General features: G+C 53.0%; 1 protein-coding gene across 1 annotated transcript; it reads left to right on the forward strand.

Moving 5' to 3' along the window:
* The first annotated feature begins 544 nt into the window (after positions 1 to 544).
* Positions 545 to 19764, forward strand: FERMT3 (FERM domain containing kindlin 3). Its single transcript, XM_082843877.1, has 15 exons — positions 545 to 629; positions 1202 to 1374; positions 4122 to 4355; positions 4571 to 4690; positions 4788 to 4956; positions 5171 to 5273; positions 16787 to 16894; positions 17056 to 17190; positions 17271 to 17320; positions 17424 to 17548; positions 17740 to 17846; positions 17952 to 18185; positions 18539 to 18663; positions 19213 to 19354; positions 19466 to 19764. The coding sequence occupies exons 2-15, from the start codon at positions 1215 to 1217 to the stop codon at positions 19643 to 19645; spliced, it is 1992 nt and encodes a 663-aa protein (XP_082700003.1). The 5' UTR covers positions 545 to 629; positions 1202 to 1214; the 3' UTR covers positions 19646 to 19764.
* The last annotated feature ends 134 nt before the right edge of the window (positions 19765 to 19898 follow it).

Genomic DNA, 19898 nt, shown 5'->3' on the forward strand with positions numbered 1-19898 from the left:
AGGTTGACAAGTTTGGAAAAGAGGCCCTTAACTGGGGACAGGAAAGACATAAAGTCGTTTCCCTCAGGGCCTTTAAGGATCTACTTTGTGGTGATAAAGGACATTCGGGGCTTGAGCTGACTTGACCTGCCAGGTCCCTAAATAACCCAGATCCAACCCTTTGAACTCCACCGCTCTCCAGACTCTGCAGCTGAGTGATGCTTACAGCCCAAGGACCCCCACCTCACGACAGGTTGGAGATGAGAGATGGCTCCGACAAGGAAACACAAATAGGTGGCTTCTCTAGTTTGAATCGAGCTTCCCTCCAAATGACGGGACCATTTGTGTGGTCTTGGGTCCACAAGCCCCACTTGCTTCCTGTGCTCACTGGGAGCAAAGGCAGGGCCCCACTGGAACCCCTGCCGCGCCACCACCACGGTGCTGGCTGTTGCTTCCTGCCCCCAGTGCCAGCACGCCCTGGGGAGGGGCCAGGCCCGCCCTGCTCTGATAAGGCGCGAGGGCTGGCCTCTGAAGGAAGCTCCACGGAGAGAGGAGAAGGAAGCACACAGTGGTCTGCAGGTGTGCGGGCTGCAGCCAGGAGCGGCTGACGCTCCGACCCCCACCTCCAGCCCCAGCCCCTTGCAGGGAAGGTAAGCCGGCCGGTGGCTGAAGACCCAAGGACCCTTCTCTTCCTCGCCCTCCGGCAGCCCCTCTGCCCAGCATGCCTCTCTCCATGTGGCAGCCTGGACTTTCCACTGCCCTAGAGAGGCTTTGGCTGGTTTGGGATGATGGAGCTGACCTTTGGGCCTGACTGGAACTATTTTCTGACCTGGGCTCACAACCGTTTCTAGGGTGGGCAGCTGCCAGTGTGGGCTTGGGCTGGGCCGTGGGCCGAGCAAGCTGACGGAGGTTGTGCTCAGCTCTGGCATCGAGCTGGGCGATGTCGAGTGAGGCCCTTCTTGTTCCTACCGGGCCTCGTCTTCCCGTCTGCAGGAAGGGAGAGGGCTGGGCAACACAGACTCTGAAGGTCCCCTCAGCCCAATCATCTGTGACGGAGAGAGGGTCTGAGGCTCGCCTGCAACAACTCAGCTCCCGGCGTCTCGCTGCTGCCGTGGCATTCTGCCTCACGGGCTTGCTCTCTGGGCCCCCGCCTGCCCCGGGCATCACAGGCGGCCTACCAGAGCCCAGCTGCCCACCCTGCTCCTTCCCACCCTCTCCCCAGAGTTGCCGCAGCCATGGCGGGGATGAAGACAGCCACCGGGGACTACATCGACTCGTCCTGGGAGCTGCGGGTGTTTGTAGGAGAGGAGGACCCCGAGGCCGAGTCGGTCACCCTCCGGGTCACAGGGGAGTCACACATCGGTGGGGTGCTCCTGAAGATCGTGGAGGAGATCAGTGAGTGCCCACCGCCCCCGTTGCCCACGGGGTCCCCTGGCACTTCCGGGCCAGCCCTGCTGCATGGCCCTCGATAATGGAGTCACAGTGACTCAGGCACCAGCTTAATCATTTGGTTCCAAAAAAGACATTTCCCCAACTTCACTTCCCCTCCCTCCCACTGTCCTTCCTCCCTTCCTCCCGCTCCAACGGGTTCCACTAAGACCCCGAGGAGCAGACCTGGCCACGGTGTTCCGTTCACCCACTTCTGGGGCAGGAGAGGCCTTGCCTGGGCTGAGGCAGAGATCCCATTCTGGGGGTCGAGAGGAGCCCAGAGGGGGCTCCTGCTGACGTGGGGAGGGGCTCCCACACCCTCTCCCCGGGCGGAAGGAAGCCCTCAGCAGGCTGGTGACAGGCCCAGCCTGGGTGAGAAGGCCCTGCCCCCACAGGAAGTTACAGCACAGCCGCCTCTGGTATCAGCGCTGGAGGGGAGCAGGGCCACTGATGCGGGGGCTTCTCATCGCCTTTCCCTGCTGGGGGTGCGGGCTGCCCCTTCCTGGGAGGGCGGCGGGCCCGCTCTGATAGCCCGAGCCGGAAGGCAGGGCCGCGATAGTGCCAGCCTGGGTCCTGGGTCCCCCGGGGATGGGGGTGAGTGGGCGGCCGGGAGGGACGTCAGTGGCTTGTGGACAGCACGGGGCCGCAGGGCAGCCCGGCCACAGGGCTGAGGCAGTGAGGGAAGCCTCGAGAAGGCAGGGCCCAAGGAGGTTGTGAAAGCAGAAGTGGAGAGTAGAGGGTCCCTCAGGAGACCGGGTGTCAGACAGAGACTCAGGCAGGCTTGGCCGAACAGGGCGGAGAGGGTGAAGACCGGGTGCTCCGGGAGAAGAGCCTGTTGGCCCCGGGGCTTGGCCCACAGCAAAGCGCGAGGCCTGAACAAGGGGCCAGCCGGACCCACTCCTCCACCCGCTGCGGGGGCCCCCGGGTCAAGTCCCTCCAGCTCCTGTCGCCAGCCCCGAGCATACTGTTGTGCCCACCCCCCAGCTCCCACTCACTCCTTAGCACATCCGAGGTCGACTGATGGCCATGCTGGCTGGGCCAGCCCCTGACCTGGAGCGCAGCCGGGCAGGTGGGACCCACCCTTTAGCTGCCGACACAGGGCTGAGTGTTGGCTGCCGCACAGGGGAAGCCAGCACAGGGGCTGCGCCTAGCCCGGGACAGTATGAATCCTGAGAGGGGGCCACAGCAGGGAGGAACAAGGCGACATGCTGGGGCGTGGGAGCGTGCGGTGCTGAATTGGAGCCTCTAGGCTGGGGAGGACTCCTGGAGTATGACAAGAAACGAGGCTGGGGTGAATGCCATAAGGCGTTTTGGACTCCATCCCGGAGGTGGAGGGCAGCTGTGCCGAAAGGTTTCCAGTGGGACGCTGTCAGGCTAAGGCAGGCCCCTTGGGTCGGGTGACGATGGACAGGAGGTGAGTTTGGGGGAGGGCTGGCATTGGTAAAATGTGGTGGCTAAAGTGAAAGGGAGGAAGCTCGGGCCTGGCAGGAGAGCCATTGTCACCCAGCCCCCAGGGAGCGGCTGAGGGGAGGGGGCACCTCTGTCCAGTGTCAGGCAGAGCGCGGTGAAGTGGGGCACCTTGAGGGCTGGGACTAGGAGTCACCGCATTTATAGTCCCAGAGCCGGGCACACGGGCTGGTGAAAAATGGTTTCTGGAATGATTGAAGCCAGTGGACGTGCCCCTTAGCCAGTGGCTTGTGGGTTTCTGGCCTGGGGCTCACAGCAGGAAGATGAAGCCCTAGACTAGGTGAGACCCTGGGAAGAGGCCGTGGCTAAGGAGGGAGAAGAGGGTCCTCGGACTGAACCAACGGGCAAGCACGGGGGCAGGCCAGGAGACAGAACAAGAGCAAAGGGTCAGGAGGAGACAGGGAGTGGGTGCCACAAAACCAAGAACAGAGTGAAGGCACAGAGGGCGACAGGGCAGGAGGAAGAGGGAGGGGGGTGGCGCAGAGGACGGGACCACTCCCCAGGAAGGGCTTTGACGCTAGTGGGCTCTGCTCTTCCACTGTGCTCACCCGGCACCAGTTCAGGCTCCTGAAGGGAAGACAGAGAGGAGAGCACGTGTCCTCCTTCACCAGCCGCATGACCTCGAAGTGCTCGCATTTCTATCCGAAGGCCCATGCGCCGTGTTGATGCGGCCGCACGCCTGTGTCACAGGCACCATGCACTCACCACGTGGCGGCAGGCACTGCGCAGTGTCCATTGCTGCTCGCATCTCAGGAACCAGAAAACTGAGGCCCAGAGAGGTTCAGGTCTTGGCCAAGGTCACAGAGCTAGTAACCACTAGATATTCATGGAGTGCCTGCTGCTGCGTGCCCGGCACAGCCCCAGGCCCTGCAGTTGCCTCTGGCTCCCAGGAATGCCAGAGAGAAGCCATGAAGCCAGGAACTGTGGGAGGATACAGGAGGTGCTGTACGGGAGAACCCAATGCACTGGAGTGTGTGAGATGGGAGCACGAAGATTCTGGGTTGGGGGCTCCCCTGGGAAGTGACTCCCCTCAGTAGCAACTGAGCCCAGGGGACAAGCAGGGTTAGCCAGCAAAGAGCCGTTCTGCCATGACCTCAGTCCTAGCCCCCAAGCCAACCCCGCCTGGCCCTGCCCCTGGTCTGGGCAGGGGAGGGGCGGTCACCACCTCTGAATTCCAGCCTTGTGCTCGGCACTGGGGGCAGGGCCCTCCAAGGCTGACGCGGCCCCCCTTGCCTGTGGCCTCACAGAGCGGAAGCAGGACTGGTCAGACCATGCCATTTGGTGGGAACAGAAAAGACAATGGCTGCTGCAGACCCACTGGACCCTGGACAAATACGGGATCCTGGCGGACGCCCGCCTCTTCTTCGGGCCCCAGCACCGGCCTGTCATCCTGCGACTGCCCAATCGCCGTGCCCTGCGCCTCCGAGCCAGCTTCTCCCAGCCCCTCTTCCGGGCTGTGGCTGCCATCTGCCGGCTCCTCAGTGAGTCCCCAGCTGGTCCCCACTCTGCCCCCTGCGAGGGTCCTGCCAGGGGGCACGTTCCCTCCCTTTCCAGGCCCAGCTGTTGTCACCTCGACCTTGCTGAGCTGTTCCCCATCCGGCTCGTGGGGCTGTGCGCTGCCCCGAACTGCCCATGGGTGGGGCGGGAGGTCACAGGGCAGAACCGCAGCCCCCGCTGAGACCTCTGCTCCTCTCAGGTATCCGGCACCCTGAGGAGATGTCTCTGCTCCGGGCTCCTGAGAAGAAGGAGAAGAAGAAGAAGGAAAAGGAGCCGGAAGAGGAGGTGTATGACTTGACCAAGGTCGTCCTGGCCGGGGGTGAGTGCAGGCGGGGCAGCCCAGGGGCGGCCACAAGGGCAGGCCCCGGAGGCCTGGGTTCGGGGCCGGGCCTGGTTGACCATGACCCGCACTCCAGGCGTGGCACCTGTGTCGTTCCGGGGGATGCCAGCCCACTTCTCAGACAGTGCCCAGACCGAGGCCTGCTACCACATGCTGAGCCGGCCACTGGCACCGCCAGACCCCCTGCTGCTCCAGCGCCTGCCTCGGCCCAGCTCCCTCTTGGACAAGACCCAGCTCCACAGCAGGTGCCTCGCCTGCCGGGTCTTCACCTGCCCTTGTGCCTGAGCCCCTGCTCCCAGAGCCCACACCCTCCCCTGTGTCCTGCTCGTCCCAAACCCACTCCTGTCCCCAGGACTTTCCTGCACGTGTGTGCTCGCCCCAGCCCCTGCCCAGCCCCCCAGCCCGCCCCACTGCCCCCGGCTCAGCCCTGACCCAGCCTCTGCCTGCGCTGCGGCCCAGGTGGCTGGACTCGTCGCGGTGCCTCATGCAGCAGGGTGTCAAGGCGGGGGACATGCTCTGGCTGCGCTTCAAGTACTACAGCTTCTTCGACCTGGATCCCAAGGTGGGCTGGGTCAGGGAGAAGGGGTGTCTGGATCAGTGGGACACGGGGAACTTGCATCCGGGGTCTGGGCTCTAGGAACATTAGACACTTGTAGGGGTCTGTCCATCTGTCCATTTGTCCATCCACACCCGTTTATTAACTCCATCGACATGGTGCTGGGCCCCGGTTGATGGCAAGACCTGTTTCTCAAGGACCATCAGGGAGATAATGACCACAGCTCAGTGTAGACGGTTGTAGGTGCCCCTGGGAAGGCTGCTCAGGTGGGAGGCACCCACACCTGCACTCAGGGAAGGCTTCCTGGAGGCGGTGGCACTGGGACCTGCAGGGACTAGGGGCAGGTGAAAGACGAGGCTTTGCGGGCGGGCACCTGTGTGCCTCTCTCCCTCCCTGCCTGCCGTCCCCACCGGCAACCAACAGGCTCCATGAATCCATCCGGAAAACCTCCAGGTGCTCCCTCTACCTGTGGCCCCACTTCTCTGAACCGCCTTCACTGCCAAACTGCTAAGCGCCATTGTCTCTAGAACCCTGGGGCCCAGCGTCTTTGCTCCCCGCAAGCCTTTCCTGTGGGTGCCCCTCGACTCCCTCTCTCTCCTCAGCCAACTCTATCCCAGAGTCTTCTATCCTGTAGTCCCTGTCCTGCTGAGGTGACCATGCCTTCCAGGCTATCTGTCCCCTGCTCACTTCCCGTCCACTTCTTCTTTTTTTTTTTGGCTACACCACACGGCATACGAGATCAAACCTGCACCCGCTGCAGTGGAAGTCTTAACCACTGGATGGCCAGGGAAGTTCGCCATCCGCTTCTTACTTGGCCACCTGGGATCCGCACGCGCACAAGGGTCTGCAGCTGCCCTGCCCAGGTTCCTCAGCCCTTCCTCCTGTCTCCACAGCCTCTGGGAGTTGCAGGCTCCAGGGCTCCATTCCCCAGCTTCCTTCTCTCTACCCTTTCTCCCAGGAAGCTCCAGCCTCCTGGATTTAAGGGTCATCTCTGTGCTCTTTATAGATTTACCACCTCCAGCCCAGACCTCTCTCCCCTGAGCTCTAGACTCTCATGTCCAAATGGCTGTCTCTGCTCTGGCACCTAACAGGCATCTCAGCTTCTGCCTGAAACAGAACTCTTTTTTTTTTTTTTTGAAAGTAGCCTTCCACTAGGATAAGCCTACTTGTTGTGGACATAGTAACCTTTTAAAATTATTTATTTATTCATTTGTTTATTTATTTATTTATTTGCTGCATTGGGTCTTCGCTTCTGCCCGCAGGCTTTTCTCTAGTTGGGGCAAGCAGGGCTACTCTTCGTTGCGGTGTTCAGGCTTCTCATTGCGGTGGCTTCTCAAAGCACAGGTTCTAGGCACGCAGGCTTCAGTAGTTGCAGCACACAGCCTCAGTAGTTGCGGTGCATGGGCTCAGTAGTTGTGGCACGTGGGCTCAGTAGCTGTGGCACGCGGGCTCAGTAGTTGTGGCTTGACGGGCTCTAGAGCACAGCCTCAGTAGTTGTGGCGCACGGATTTAGTTGCTCGGCCGCATGTGGGATCTTCCTGGACCGGGGATCGAAGCCGTGTCCCCTGCATTGGCAGGTGGATTCTTAACCACTGCGCCACCAGGGAAGTCCTGAAACAGAACTCTTGATTCCAAGTCTGCCCAGCACATCCTCCCACCATGGACTCATGGCAAAATCCCCACACTTACACTATTCTGGGTCTTTCCCTTTCCCTCTCATCTCATCCCTCCTTGTGTCCTGTTGATCCTTCCTTGAACTAAACATCCCAAACCACCCGTTCCTCTCCATCCCTTCATCTGTGCAGCGTCAGGCTCTCTCGTGTGAGTTGCTGCAGCCCCTCCTAATGGGCCTCTCTCCTCCTTTGGCCTCCCCAACCTCCACGCAGTATCTGGAATGAACGTTTACAGGTGCATTAGGTCCTGTCAATCCTGCTTAAAAGGCTCCTGTGGGTGCCTGTGGCCCAGGACCGTGCTGATCTGGCCCTGGCGCTGCCCACTCCCTCCCACCCGCCCGGCCCCCCTTTCCTCTCCGTCCACATCCCCGTGCTCCTTCCTATCCTCCAGGCTGTTGTGCCCTTTTCCCGCTTTCCCTGCCTTCTTTTGTTTGTTGGTTTTTATTGAAGTATAGTTGATGAACAATATGATCTAAGTTACAGGTATACCATATAGTGATTCACAATTTTTAAAGGTTATACTCCATTTATAGTTGTCATAGATTATTGGCTATGCTCCCTGTGTTGTACAATATTCCCTGCCTTCTTTTTATTTTTTAAATTTTTTAATTAATTTTTTTATTTTGGGTGTGCTGCGCGGCTTGCAGGATCCCCCACCAGGGATCAAACCTGGGTCCCTGGCAGTGAAAACACCGAGTCCTAAACCACTGGACCTCCAGGGAATTCCCATGCCTGCCTTCTTTTGGATTGAGTAGTTTTCATGATTCCATTTATCTCCTTTATAAGGGTGTGTTATCTATGCTGCTTTTTTTTTTTCTCTTTTTAGCAGTTGCTTTAGGGGTTATAATTACCATCCAGTGAAACACCGCTTCACTACAGTGTAAGAACCTTACAGTGGGATCCCCTCTTCCCCTCCCAGCCTCTGCGCTCTTGTTATCACACACTCCCCTTCTACATACGTCAAAGCCCACGATACATTGTCATCCTTGTCGCTGTTATTCTTATTTATTTATTTATTTTGCCGTGCCGCACAGCTTGCGAGATCTTAGTTCCCTGACCAGGGATCGAACCCGTGCCCTTGGCAGTGAAAGCACGGAGTCCTAACCACTGGACTGCCAGGGAATTCCCTGTTGCTGTTATTATTATGATGATGGCTGTATTGAGAAATAATTCATTACCATATAATTTGCCCGTTTAAAGTGTAACAACTCAATGGTTTTTAGTATATTCACAGAGTTCTGCAACTATCACCACAATCAGCTTTAGAACATTTTCATCATCCCCAAAAGAAATCTCACACCCATTAACAGTCACTCCTCACTTACCCCCCACCCCTCCTAGCCCCAGGCATCTACCAATCTCTTTCCTGACTCTACAGATTTGCCTGTTCTGGACATTTCATTTATATGAAATCGTGCAACATGTGGTCTTTTGTGGCTGGCTTCTTTCACTGAGCGTAATGTTTTCAAGGTTCATCCACGTTGTAGCCTGTCTCAGTGTTTCATTCCTTTTTATTGTAAAATTATATTTCATTGTACATATATGCCACACTTTATTTATCCATTCATCAGTTAATAGACATTTGTTTTACCCCCACTGGTTGGTTGTTATGAACAATCCTGCCATGAATATTCATGTACAAGTTTTTGAGTGGACATATATTTTCATGTCTCTTGGGTATATATCAATACCTAGGAGTAGAATTGTTGAGTCATCATCATGATTATTTTTACTTTAACCAGTCCATTATTTTTTTTAACATCTTTATTAGAGTATAATTGCTTTACAATGGTGTGTTATTTTCTGCTTTATAACAAAGTGAATCAGTTATGCATACAAATATGTCCCCATATCTCTTCCCTCTTGCGTCTCCCTCCCTCCCACCCTCCCTATCCCACCCCTCTAGGTGGTCGCAAAGCACAGAGCTGATCTCCCTGTGCTATGCGGCTGCTTCCCACTAGCTATCTATTTTATGTTTGGTAGTGTATATATGTCCATGCCACTCTCTCACTTTGTCCCAGCTTACCCTTCCTCCTCCCCGAATCCTCAAGTCCATTCTCTAGTAGGTCTGCATCTTTATTGCCGTCTTGCCCCTAGGTTCTTCATGACTTTTTTTTTTTTTTTTTTAGATTCCATATAAAAATATGGAACGCTTCACGAATTTGCGTGTCATCCTTGCGCAGGGGCCATGCTAATCTTCTCTGTATCGTTCCAATTTTAGTATATGTGCTGCCAAAGCGAGTACAGTCCATTATTTTTTTATTACACTTTTAGTTTTGAGATAACTGTACATTCACAGACAGTTGTAAGAACTAATACATGACATCCCAGATACCTGGAGACTCGTTACCCAGTTTCCCCCAACGAGTATCACAACCAGGACCTTGACATGATACAGTCAAGACACAGAAAATTTCCATCAGCCAATCGTCCTGCAAATGCATTTTTTTTTTTTTTTTTTTACTGGTCAATATGGTTTTATTTCAGAATTTACTAAAGTTTTAAATATAATCACATAAAAAACATTTCAAAAAGTGCAAACTGTCAGAACGCTAATCGGTGCTACCGATCTTTCCGTGCAAACCATCGCTTTTGCTGAGATTAGCAATAGCAATTCTGCAGCTGGGAATATGGAGAGAATGATCCTCCACCAGCATTTAAAAGTAGCCTTGGTCAAGAGATTGCGCATGATGCTGCTGAAGTAGTGCAAATAATATACAACTAAACAAGGTACACAAATGCATTTTTAGAATATGGAAAGCAGTCTTTTCTCTCTGCCTACACACTCACCATTCCCTGCCGGGTCTTCATCTTCCTGTGTATAGATCTGGATTTCCAGCTGGTACCATTTTCTGTCTGCCTGAAGGACTTCCTTTAACATTTCTTGTCAAGCTGGTCTACTGGTGATGAATTCTTTCAGCTTTTGTATGTCTGTATAAGTCATTCTTTTGCCTTTGATTTTTTTTTTTTTTTTTTTTTTTTTTTTGGCGGTACGCGGGCCTCTCACTGTTGTGGCCTCTCCCGTTGCGGGGCACAGGTTCCGGACGCGCAGGCTCAGCGGCCATGGCTCACGGGCCCAGCCGCTCCACGGCATGTGGGATCCTCCCGGACCTGGGCACGAACCCGTGTCCCCTGCATCGGCAGACGGACTCCCAACCACTGCGCCAGCAGGGAAGCCCTTGCCTTTGATTTTGAAAGATATTACTTGTTGTAGAGTTCTTGGCTGACATTTTTTTTTTCCTTAAAAATTCTGCCTCACAGTCTTGTGGCTTGTCTCTCTTTATCTGTATGAAACACACGTTTTTTTCTGACTGCTTTTATGATTTTCTCTTTATCACTGGTTTTAAACAATCTGATGATCACGTGCCTTGGTTCGCTTCAGGTTTCTCATGCTTGGGGTCCATTGAGCCTCCTCGATCTGAGTTTATAGTTTTCATCAACTTTGGAAAAATTTTGGCCTTTATTTTTTCAGGTATATTTTCTGCTCCCCCCTCTTTTATGGGATTCTGGTCACATGACTATTAGACTGCTTAAAATCATCCCACAGCTCACTGATGCTCTGTTCAGTGTTTTTTTCCCCAGTCTTATTTTTCCGTGTTTCATTTTGGATAGTTCTACTGCTCTATCCTCAAGTTTACTAATCTTTTCTTCTCCCGTGTCTAATATGTCATTAATACCCTGCCTAGAAGTTCCATTTTGACCTTTTTTAATATTTTCCATCTCTCCTTAACATGCTCATGCTTTTCTCTACCTTCTTGAACATACAGGATATATTTAAAATAATTTTTTTTAGTGTTTTTGTCTACTAATTCTATTATCTGTGTCATTTCTGGATTTACTTTTATTGACTATTTATCTCCTAATTATGAATTGTATTTTTCTGCTTGTTCTCATGCCTGGAAATTTTTTTTGTTTTTTGGAAAATTTTTATTTGATGCCAGACACTACAAATCTTATGTTCTTGGGTCCTGGATTTTTTTTTTTTTTTTTTTTCTGGTAGTGCTTTAAATGTCTTTAAACCTTGTTTTGAAGTTAAGACACTTGGAAACAGTTTGCTCCTTCTAAGGTTTGCTTTGAACATGAACTAATCATTATAATTTATAATAATTAAATAATAATTAATTAGATCAGAAAAAAGCATCTTTTAATCTAGGGCTGATTTACCCCATTACTGTGGCAAGAGCCTTCTGAGTATTTTGTTTGTTTGTTTGTTTGTTTTGCCACACGGCTTGTGTGATCTTAGTTCCCTGACCAGGGATTGAACCTCGGCCCTTGGCAGTGGTCACCACTGGACCACCAGGGAATTCACGTGTTCTGAGTATTCTGATGTTATATATATGATGAGGCTTCTCTAATCTGTGTCGGGAATATGAACTATTCCCACCCTCGTGTGAGCTCTGGGAAGTGTTCCACCTGCTCCTTTTACTGTTTCTTTCTAGCCTTGAGTTATTTCCTTATACACATGTGCTGATCGGTACCCAGCTAATGGCTAAAGAGGAGCCCTCTGCTGATTTCCATCCAGAGTTTTCTCTCTGTGCAGCTCTCTCCTCTGCAATACTCTGTCCTGTGAATTCTAGCTGCCTTGGACTCCCCAGCTTCTCAACTGCACCTGCTCTCCTCAGGGAATATGCTGGGCTCCGTTTGGGGTCCTCCTCTTGGCTACAGCAGGCACGCTTGCTCCAGGCAGCAAGCGTGGGGCAACCTCACCATTCACTTGTTTTCCTTCTCTCAGGGATCCCTGTTCTGTGTGGTCTGTTGTCCAGTATCTAAAACCCGTTTGGTCTTTGGCGTTTTCTTTGTTTTAATTAAATTTTAGGGAATTCCCTGGAGGTCCAGTGGTTAGGGCTCTGTGCTCTCACTGCTGAGGGCCCAGGATCAATCCCTGGTTGGAGAACTAAGATCCCACAAGCTGTGCGGCCAAAAGAAAAAAAAAAAAAAAAAGCTTAAATTTTATTTTTAATCCAAGTAACATATGGTGGCTTAAAGAGTTGAATAGTCCTAATAGTAATAACAACAATTAAAAAAAAAACAACAAAAAACAGCTCCTTACCCCACCTCTCTTTATCCCAGATTTCTGATCCCTAGAGACTATAGGCTTTGACTCTGTAGCTTTTTATTCTAGTGTTTACATCTATATGACAAGCTTATGTATGTCTATTCCCTTGACTTTTTCATTTCACGCATAATCTATTCACTTTGTATGAAAGGTGAAGATTTATCTGTCTCATATCCTCCCTCCTTCCCCCACAACACACGCATCTCTTTGCATCTTTGCAGTTGACCTGTGTTGTAGCTTTTGGTTAAAACAACATGAGTGTGGCTGTAAATAGTAACACATATAAATAACGTTCTTAGCTAAGCCACAGAGTAACTATACTTCCTTTCTTGGTTTATTTCTTTTCTATTAATTGTCTGTCTGTGTACAATTAGAAGAGAGACCCCAAAAGGCTATCTGTACACTCTCTGTGAGTCTGTGGCTTGTCATGGGGCATCTTCAGAGTGATGAGGTGGGATGTTCTGTAACCAACATTGCAACCTAAGGACGATGCCCCTTTCAAAATGATCGATCACCTTAGGATATCAGTCAGTGTTATTTCCTGGTCAGAACCGTGGAATGGTAGCAGTCTAGACCCACTGCTTAACTGTTGTCCTTGAACTTCCCTTCACTATTTCCTGGGAATTCCTATATTGGATTTCTTGATTCCTGGATCTCTTGTGTTCCTTTTTCTTGACTGACTCCCTCATCTTGATGGAGCATATATTTCAATAGCTTCCCCTAAAATGGTAAAATAGTAATAGCTTCCCCTAAGTGGTTTGAAATCCTGCGTGTTTGAGAAGGTCTCTGTTCTACCCTCACTTGCATGATAGTTTGGCTAGGTACAGAATTCTAGGTTTGAAACATTTTCCTGCCAAATTTTGAAGTCACCTTCCCATTGTCCTCTAGTTTCCAGTGTTGCTGTTGGGGAGTCCAATGCATTTTTTATTTTCAATCCTTCCACGTGTGACCCTTTTAATTTTTCTTGAAAGGGGAGGGGAGGCCCCAGAAGCTTTAAGAATCTTCTTGGGAGTTGCCTGGTGGTCTAGTGGTTAGGATTCAGCACTTTCACTTCCCTGGCCTGGGTTCAATCCCTGGTAGGGGAACTGAGATCCTGCAAGGATTGTTTTTATTTTGGCTGCATTGGGTCTTCGTTGCTGTGTGCAGGCTTTCTCTAGTTGCAGCGAGCGGGGTCTACTCTTCGTTGCGGTGCACTTGCGCTAGGTGCCCGGGCTTCAGTAGTTGTGGCACACAGGCTCAGTAATTGTGGCTTGCGGGCTCTAGAGCATGCAGGCTTCAGTAGTTGTGGCATTTGGGCTCAGTAGTTGTGGCACACGGGCTTAGTTGCTCCACGGCATGTGAGATCTTCCCGGACCAGGGCTCGAACCCGTGTCCCCTGCATTGGCAGGTGGATTCTTAAACACTGCACCACCAGGGAAGCCCTGATGTGCTTTTTATGTGGCTTTAATTTACATTTCCCCGATGACTAATCAAGTTGACAACTTTTTCGTATGGCTATTAGCCATTTGGATATCCTCTTTTGTGAAGTTTCTTTCCAAAATTTTTGCCAGTTTTTATATTGAGTTGCTTGTCTGTTTCATATTGCTTTGTAGGAGTTCTTTATATATTCTGTACATGAGTACTTTGACAGATAAATATATTGTGAATATATTTTCCCACTCTGTGCTTTGCCTTTTCATTCTCTTAGTGGTTTATTTTATTTTATTTTTTAATATTTATTGATTGATTGATTGCTGTATTGGGTGTTCGTTTCTGTGTGAGGGCTTTCTCTAGTTGCGGCAAGTGGGGGCCACTCTTCATCGCTGTGCACGGGCCTCTCACTATCGCAGCCTCTCTTGTTGTGGAGCACAGGCTCCAGACGCACAGGCTCAGTAATTGTGGCTCACGGGCCTAGTTGCTCTACAGCATGTGGGATCTTCCCAGACCAGGGCTTGAACCCGTGTCCCCTGCACTGGCAGGCAGACTCTCAACCACTGCGCCACCAGGGAAGCCCCCCTTAGTGGTTTATTTTGCTAAGCAGAAGCTCCTAATTTTAATATAATGTGAGTCGTATTTTTTCTTTTATGATTAATATTTTTTGCAACCTGTTTAAGAAATCTTTTATTCTAAGATCACACAGATGTAGGCCTATTTTTCTCCAAACACTTTATTGTTTTAACTTTGATATTTAGATCTTTTACCCAAATGGAATTGATATTTGTATGTAGTGTGAGGTAGGGATACAAAAACTTTATTAATTTTTAAATTTAAAAAAAAATGTACCATATGGGTATCCAATTGACCCAGGTCCATTTACTGAAAAGAGCATCCTTTCCCCAGTGATAGTAAGATCACCTTTGTCTTAAGTCAGGTGAACATACATGTGTGGGTCTCTCTCTGACTCTCTTTGATTACATTGATCAATTTGTCTCTCTTTGTGAATGCCATGCTGTCTTAATTACTATAACTTTATAATCACGTTCCTTTTATTTATTTATATTTTATTTTTGTAAAAAACTTATTTATTTATTTATTTTTGGCTGCATTGAGTCTTATTATTTTCTTTTTAATTTTAAAATATTTATTTATTTTTGGCTGCGTTGAGTCTTTGTCACTTCACGTGGGCTTTCTCTAGTTGTGGGGAGCGGGGGCTACTCTTCGTGTGGTGCATGGGTTTCTCATTGCAGTGGCTTCTCTTGTTGCAGAGCACGGGCTCTAGGTGCACACTCTCAGTAGTTGTGGAGCACGGGCTTAGTTGCTCTGCAGCATGTGCGATCTTCCTGGACCAGGGCTCGAACCAGTGTCCCCTGCATTGGCAGGCAGATTTTTAACCACTGCGCCACCAGGGAAGCCCTGCATTGGGTCTTTGTTGCTGTGTGTGGGCTTTCTAAAGTTGAGGCGAGCAGGGGCTACTCTTCGTTGTGGCGCGTGGGCTTCCCATTGCGGAGGCTTCTCTTGTTGCGGAGCACAGGCTCTAGGCCTGTGTGCTTCAGTAGTTGTGGCTCACGGACTCTAGAGCGTAGGCTTGGTAGTTGTGGCACACGGGCTGAGTTGCTATCTTCCAGGACCAGGGCTTGAACCTGTGTCACCTGCATTGGCAGGCGATTCTTAACCACTGCGCCACCAGGGCAGCCCCACGTTCCTTTTAAAAATAGCGTCCTGTTCTTGTTTTATGAGTGCGGTATTTTGTCTCTGTAAGGATTCTGACTGGTGTTGTTCGAAGTTTTTTCTGCTCCCTACATTATTTCCTCCAAGCTCTTTTTTTCCCCTGACTATAGTTCATGGGTCTCTGTTGTTCATTCCAGCAGCTTTCCTAAAATGTGGGTAATCCCTGCCTGTCTTTTCATATTTAGAAGTAAGGCTCTAAGAAGCCAGTTGGAAACCCTAAGTGGATGAATAGGGCTTGGCATTTTAGGCCTCCTGGGGAAGATGGGGCAGGAATGCCACTTTCTGTGGGGGGTTTCTCTTTGGCTTCTCAGCAGTGAATGCTCTGATCTCCTGACTGGGGAATAGAAGGCTCATTGCCAATGTCTTTGGTGACAAGTGGGGAAGGGCTGGGGATGTCCCACCTTTCAAAATGCCAACTTTCCCTTAATTCAGCTGTTTTCAGCACAATGCGCCCCACACCCAGATGTACCAAATGCAGGGGTACCTCTGGCTCAGCATCTCGAGAGTAAATCTCTGGTTTCTACCTGGTGCCAGCTGGCTGTCACTTGGCTGCAGGGAGTGGGGAGGGAAGTGCTCTCTTTATAGACTTTCTGTGGTCCTCACTTCAGCCCACCCTCGCCTCCCAGAGGATCCCAGACCTGAGCCTGTCCGCCATGTGAACTGGATGCCTTTGTTCAGATCTTAGTATTTTTGCTGTTTGCTTTATGATCTTTTTTTTTTAAACATCTTTATTGGAGTATAATTGCTTTATAATATTGTATTAGTTTCTGCTGTATAACAAAGTGAATCAGCTATATGTATACATATATCCCCATATGCCCTCCCTCTTGCATCTCCTTCCCACCCTCCCTATCTCACCCTTCTACGTGGTCACAAAATTCATTAGTGCGTTTGCCATAGAACAAGAGAGGGAAAAGGGTGTGAGATCCCAGCTCTCCTTCCCTGCAACTCAGTTCCTGTCCATGTTTTTGCTCGTTCATCTTCCAAAATTTTGTTGGTCTCTCTCACCAGCTGTAGTTGTCTCCCCTCTCTCTTCTTTGTCCTTTTGGGTTTATCCTTTTTATGCCTTTGCTATCAATTTTGGCAGGTTTCAGAGGGAGCGTGGGCTTGGTCTTCTGTGGGTAACTGGGATCCCCCTTTGAGTTTCTTGTCTCTGGAATGTTCTTCCTACCACTCTTCCCTTCAGTGGCTTGTCCATCCTCAGGTCTCAGTGCAGCCGCACCCCAGTTCCATTTTCTCTCATCACCATCAAACTTGTGGGCTTCCTGCCTGAGCACACAAGCGAGATGCCCTTTGGAAGCTACTTCCTTTCTCGCTTTGATTGTTCTCTTGAATCACTTCACTTATTTACCGACTGGTTTACTCGGTCCCCATTGTCCATTCAGCAGCATGCAGGGCACACAGCAGACAAATACTCAATATCTGCACAGAGAGGTTTAGAGGGAAGGCGCTGCCGCTTTCCTGGGCAGATGGGGCTGGCAGGCTGGGCGGCTGGCAGGCTGGGATTGGGGTTGCGGAGCCACCAAATGAACCTGCACAGCACAGTGGGCAGGGCTGAGGCCTGAGGCTCGCAGGAGCTGGCTGCAGGGGGTGCTCAGGGCAGTTAGCACCGACCAACCCAGCCTCCCCTCCCACCGCTCCAGACAGACCCGGTGAGGCTGACGCAGCTGTACGAGCAGGCTCGGTGGGACCTGCTGCTGGAAGAGATTGACTGCACTGAGGAGGAGATGATGGTGTTTGCAGCCCTACAGGTGCCAGGCAGGCCTGGGAACCCCGGGTGGCTAGGTGCGCGCCAGGCCCAGGGCAGGGAGGGTGTTCCGGTGGGGGCCCACCTCCGGGGAAGCCCAGCTGAGGGCACTGTTGGGCTAAGGGGCTGCCCGCTCAGCCCTCCCTGGTCACATGCTCCTCCCAGTACCACATCAACAAGCTGTCCCAAAGTGGGGAGGCGGACGAAACACCTGGCACAGACCCGGGGCTGGATGACCTGGATGCAGCCCTGAGCAACCTGGAGGTGAAGCTGGAGGGGTCGGCGCGCACGGACGTGCTGGTGAGGAGGGGCCCCAGTCAGGGGTTGGGGTCAGGGTCAAGTGCAGGGACCAGCACCCCCCTGACTCCTCTCCTCCCCAGGACAGCCTCACCACCATCCCAGAACTCAAGGACCATCTCCGGATCTTCCGGTGAGTCTGGGCCCAGAATTGGCACCCCTGCTGGAGGGGCCCAGTGTGGAGAGAGGACAGGAGGGAGGGAGGGGGCCTCACGAACCTCCCACCTCACCCTCAGGCCCCGGAAGCTGACCCTGAAGGGGTACCGCCAGCACTGGGTAGTGTTCAAGGAGACCACGCTGTCCTACTACAAGAGCCAGGACGAGGCCCCCGGGGACCCCATTCAGCAGCTCAACCTCAAGGGTGAGTGAGGGCGGATTGGCCAGGAGAGGGAAAAGGGCTGTGTGCTGGCCAGGTGAATGCTCTCACTTGTCTCCTCCTGGGGGCAGGGAAGATGCCCTCTGACCTGTGGCCACTGTGCAGGACTGGCCTTCACCCAGGGCCCTCTCAACAGGGCCCCCTCTCCCAGCCAAGCCCACCTCTTCTTCCTCCAGGCTGTGAAGTGGTCCCTGATGTCAACATCTCAGGCCAGAAGTTTTGCATTAAACTCCTGGTGCCCTCCCCTGAGGGCATGAGTGAGATCTACCTGCGGTGCCAGGATGTGAGTGAGGGCTGGGCAGGGGCCAGGGCTGAGCCAGGCCAAGGGCAGGGGCTGAGGTAGAGCCTCGCCAGCCCCTCACCTCCCTCTCCCCCCCTCCCACCCCAGGAGCAGCAGTACGCCCGCTGGATGGCCGGATGCCGACTGGCCTCCAAGGGCCGCACCATGGCGGACAGCAGCTACTCCAGCGAGGTGCAGGCCATCCTGGCTTTCCTCAGCCTGCAGCGGACAGGCGGCGGGGGCTCAGGCAACCACCCCCAGGGCCCTGATGCCTCCGCCGAGGGCCTCAACCCCTACGGGCTTGTCGCCCCCCGCTTCCAGCGAAAGTTCAAGGCCAAGCAGGTGCCAGAGGGAGTAGGTGGCGGGAATGGCCAGAGGGTTTACCGGCCACCCCTGCCCCTGGATGTCCACAGAGCCTTCCTGTGGAAATGCACACGCTCACTCGCTCCTTCTCCCACCTGGGTCCCTGAGACAGCGTGCTGCTCCCCACCCTCTGTGGGGGTGTCACGGTCCAGCTGCCCATGTCCACCTCAGGGCCCGGCTCAGCTCACATGTGCTGAACGGTGAGAGGGTGCACTCAGGTGGACCCACACTGGGCACTGGCCCTGCCCCAGGTTCAGCATCCTGTCTCCCTGACGGGGACAGGCAGGGGGTCTCAGGGACCCTGGCAGCCCCTCACCAGCGTTGTCCCGCAGCTCACTCCACGGATCCTGGAAGCCCACCAGAATGTGGCCCAACTCTCGCTGTCCGAGGCCCAGCTGCGCTTCATCCAGGCCTGGCAGTCCCTGCCTGACTTCGGCATCTCCTACGTGGTAGTCAGGTATGAGTACCACCCCGGTCCATTCTGCTAAGCACCATCTCTGAAGATGGTGAAGCCACCTGAAGCCTTCCTTCCTGTCCTCTGCGGGGAGACCTTACCGAGGGCAGCCTGCGTGCACCCGCTTCCATCCTGCAAACACAAGAGAGGGATCAGGCGGGGAGGGCAGGGGATCCCGCCCCGTCCCAGCTCTGACGTACACCATTTCCTCTCTGGGCCTTGGGCAGCTGATCTGCAGGACAGGGTTGGGTGGCTGCTGTGTCAGGAAGTGCCCCCGTGACTGCCCCTTTTCCAAGCCTGCAAAGATAGGAGCAAATGGATGACGATGGTACAAAAAAAAGTTGCTGTCGAAAAACATGGACTGATGCTGCTAAATGCTGTCATTGTGATTATAGTAATTAACCCCCATTTTCCAGATGAGCAACTTGAGACCCAGAAAACCTAAGAGATTTACTTGCCAGCTTGCTGCTGAGCGCCGCACCTGGCTGTCTGGGAGGGCTCCGGGGCCACGAAGGGTGGGGCCCCGGCTCACACTCTCCCCTTGGGCACCAGGTTCAAGGGCAGCAGAAAAGACGAGATTCTGGGCATCGCCAACAACCGACTGATCCGCATCGACTTGGCCGTGGGCGACGTGGTCAAGACCTGGCGCTTCAGCAACATGCGCCAGTGGAATGTCAACTGGGACATCCGGCAGGTGGGCCGGGAGTGAGGGTGGGGGAGGGACACGGGCTGGGCCAGACCCAACCAGGGCAGGGCTGCTCCCTCATCCCACCCCCGACCAGCCCTCTGACTGCCCACCCCACAGGTAGCCATTGAGTTCGACGAGCACATCAACGTGGCTTTCAGCTGCGTATCTGCCAGCTGCCGCATCGTGCATGAGTACATCGGGGGCTACATCTTCCTGTCAACGCGGGAGCGGGCCCGCGGGGAGGAGCTGGACGAGGACCTCTTCCTGCAGCTCACAGGAGGCCACGAGGCCTTCTGAAGCCTGTCTTACTGCCCCCGCCCCACTCACCACCTTCCATGACCGCTCCAAAGCCCACACCCATTAGGATTCACTGCCCACATCCTCTCCAGACGTGCACTGACCGAGCTGGGCACATTCACCCACTGTCACTGGCCTTGTGTAGACCAGGGACCTGGCTGGGCCAGACTCTGCCATCCCCCAGGCTAGGGAGAGGGGGCTCTAGTTTGTACAGCACCCGCCCTTCCCTGTTTGAGTGACCAAGACCAACACC

This window comes from Leucopleurus acutus (genome assembly GCF_964270905.1).
Source record: "Leucopleurus acutus genome assembly, chromosome: 8".
Lineage (NCBI taxonomy): Eukaryota > Metazoa > Chordata > Mammalia > Artiodactyla > Delphinidae > Leucopleurus > Leucopleurus acutus.

Excerpts from the sequence above, each read along its gene's own strand:
- FERMT3 (XM_082843877.1), top strand. The coding sequence starts at position 1,215 with ATGGCGGGGATGAAGACAGCCACCGGGGACTACATCGACTCGTCCTGG. Across the intron at positions 1,375-4,121 it reads GAAGATCGTGGAGGAGATCA|AGCGGAAGCAGGACTGGTCA; the intron begins GTGAGTGCCCAC and ends GTGGCCTCACAG. Across the intron at positions 19,355-19,465 it reads TCAACTGGGACATCCGGCAG|GTAGCCATTGAGTTCGACGA; the intron begins GTGGGCCGGGAG and ends CCCACCCCACAG.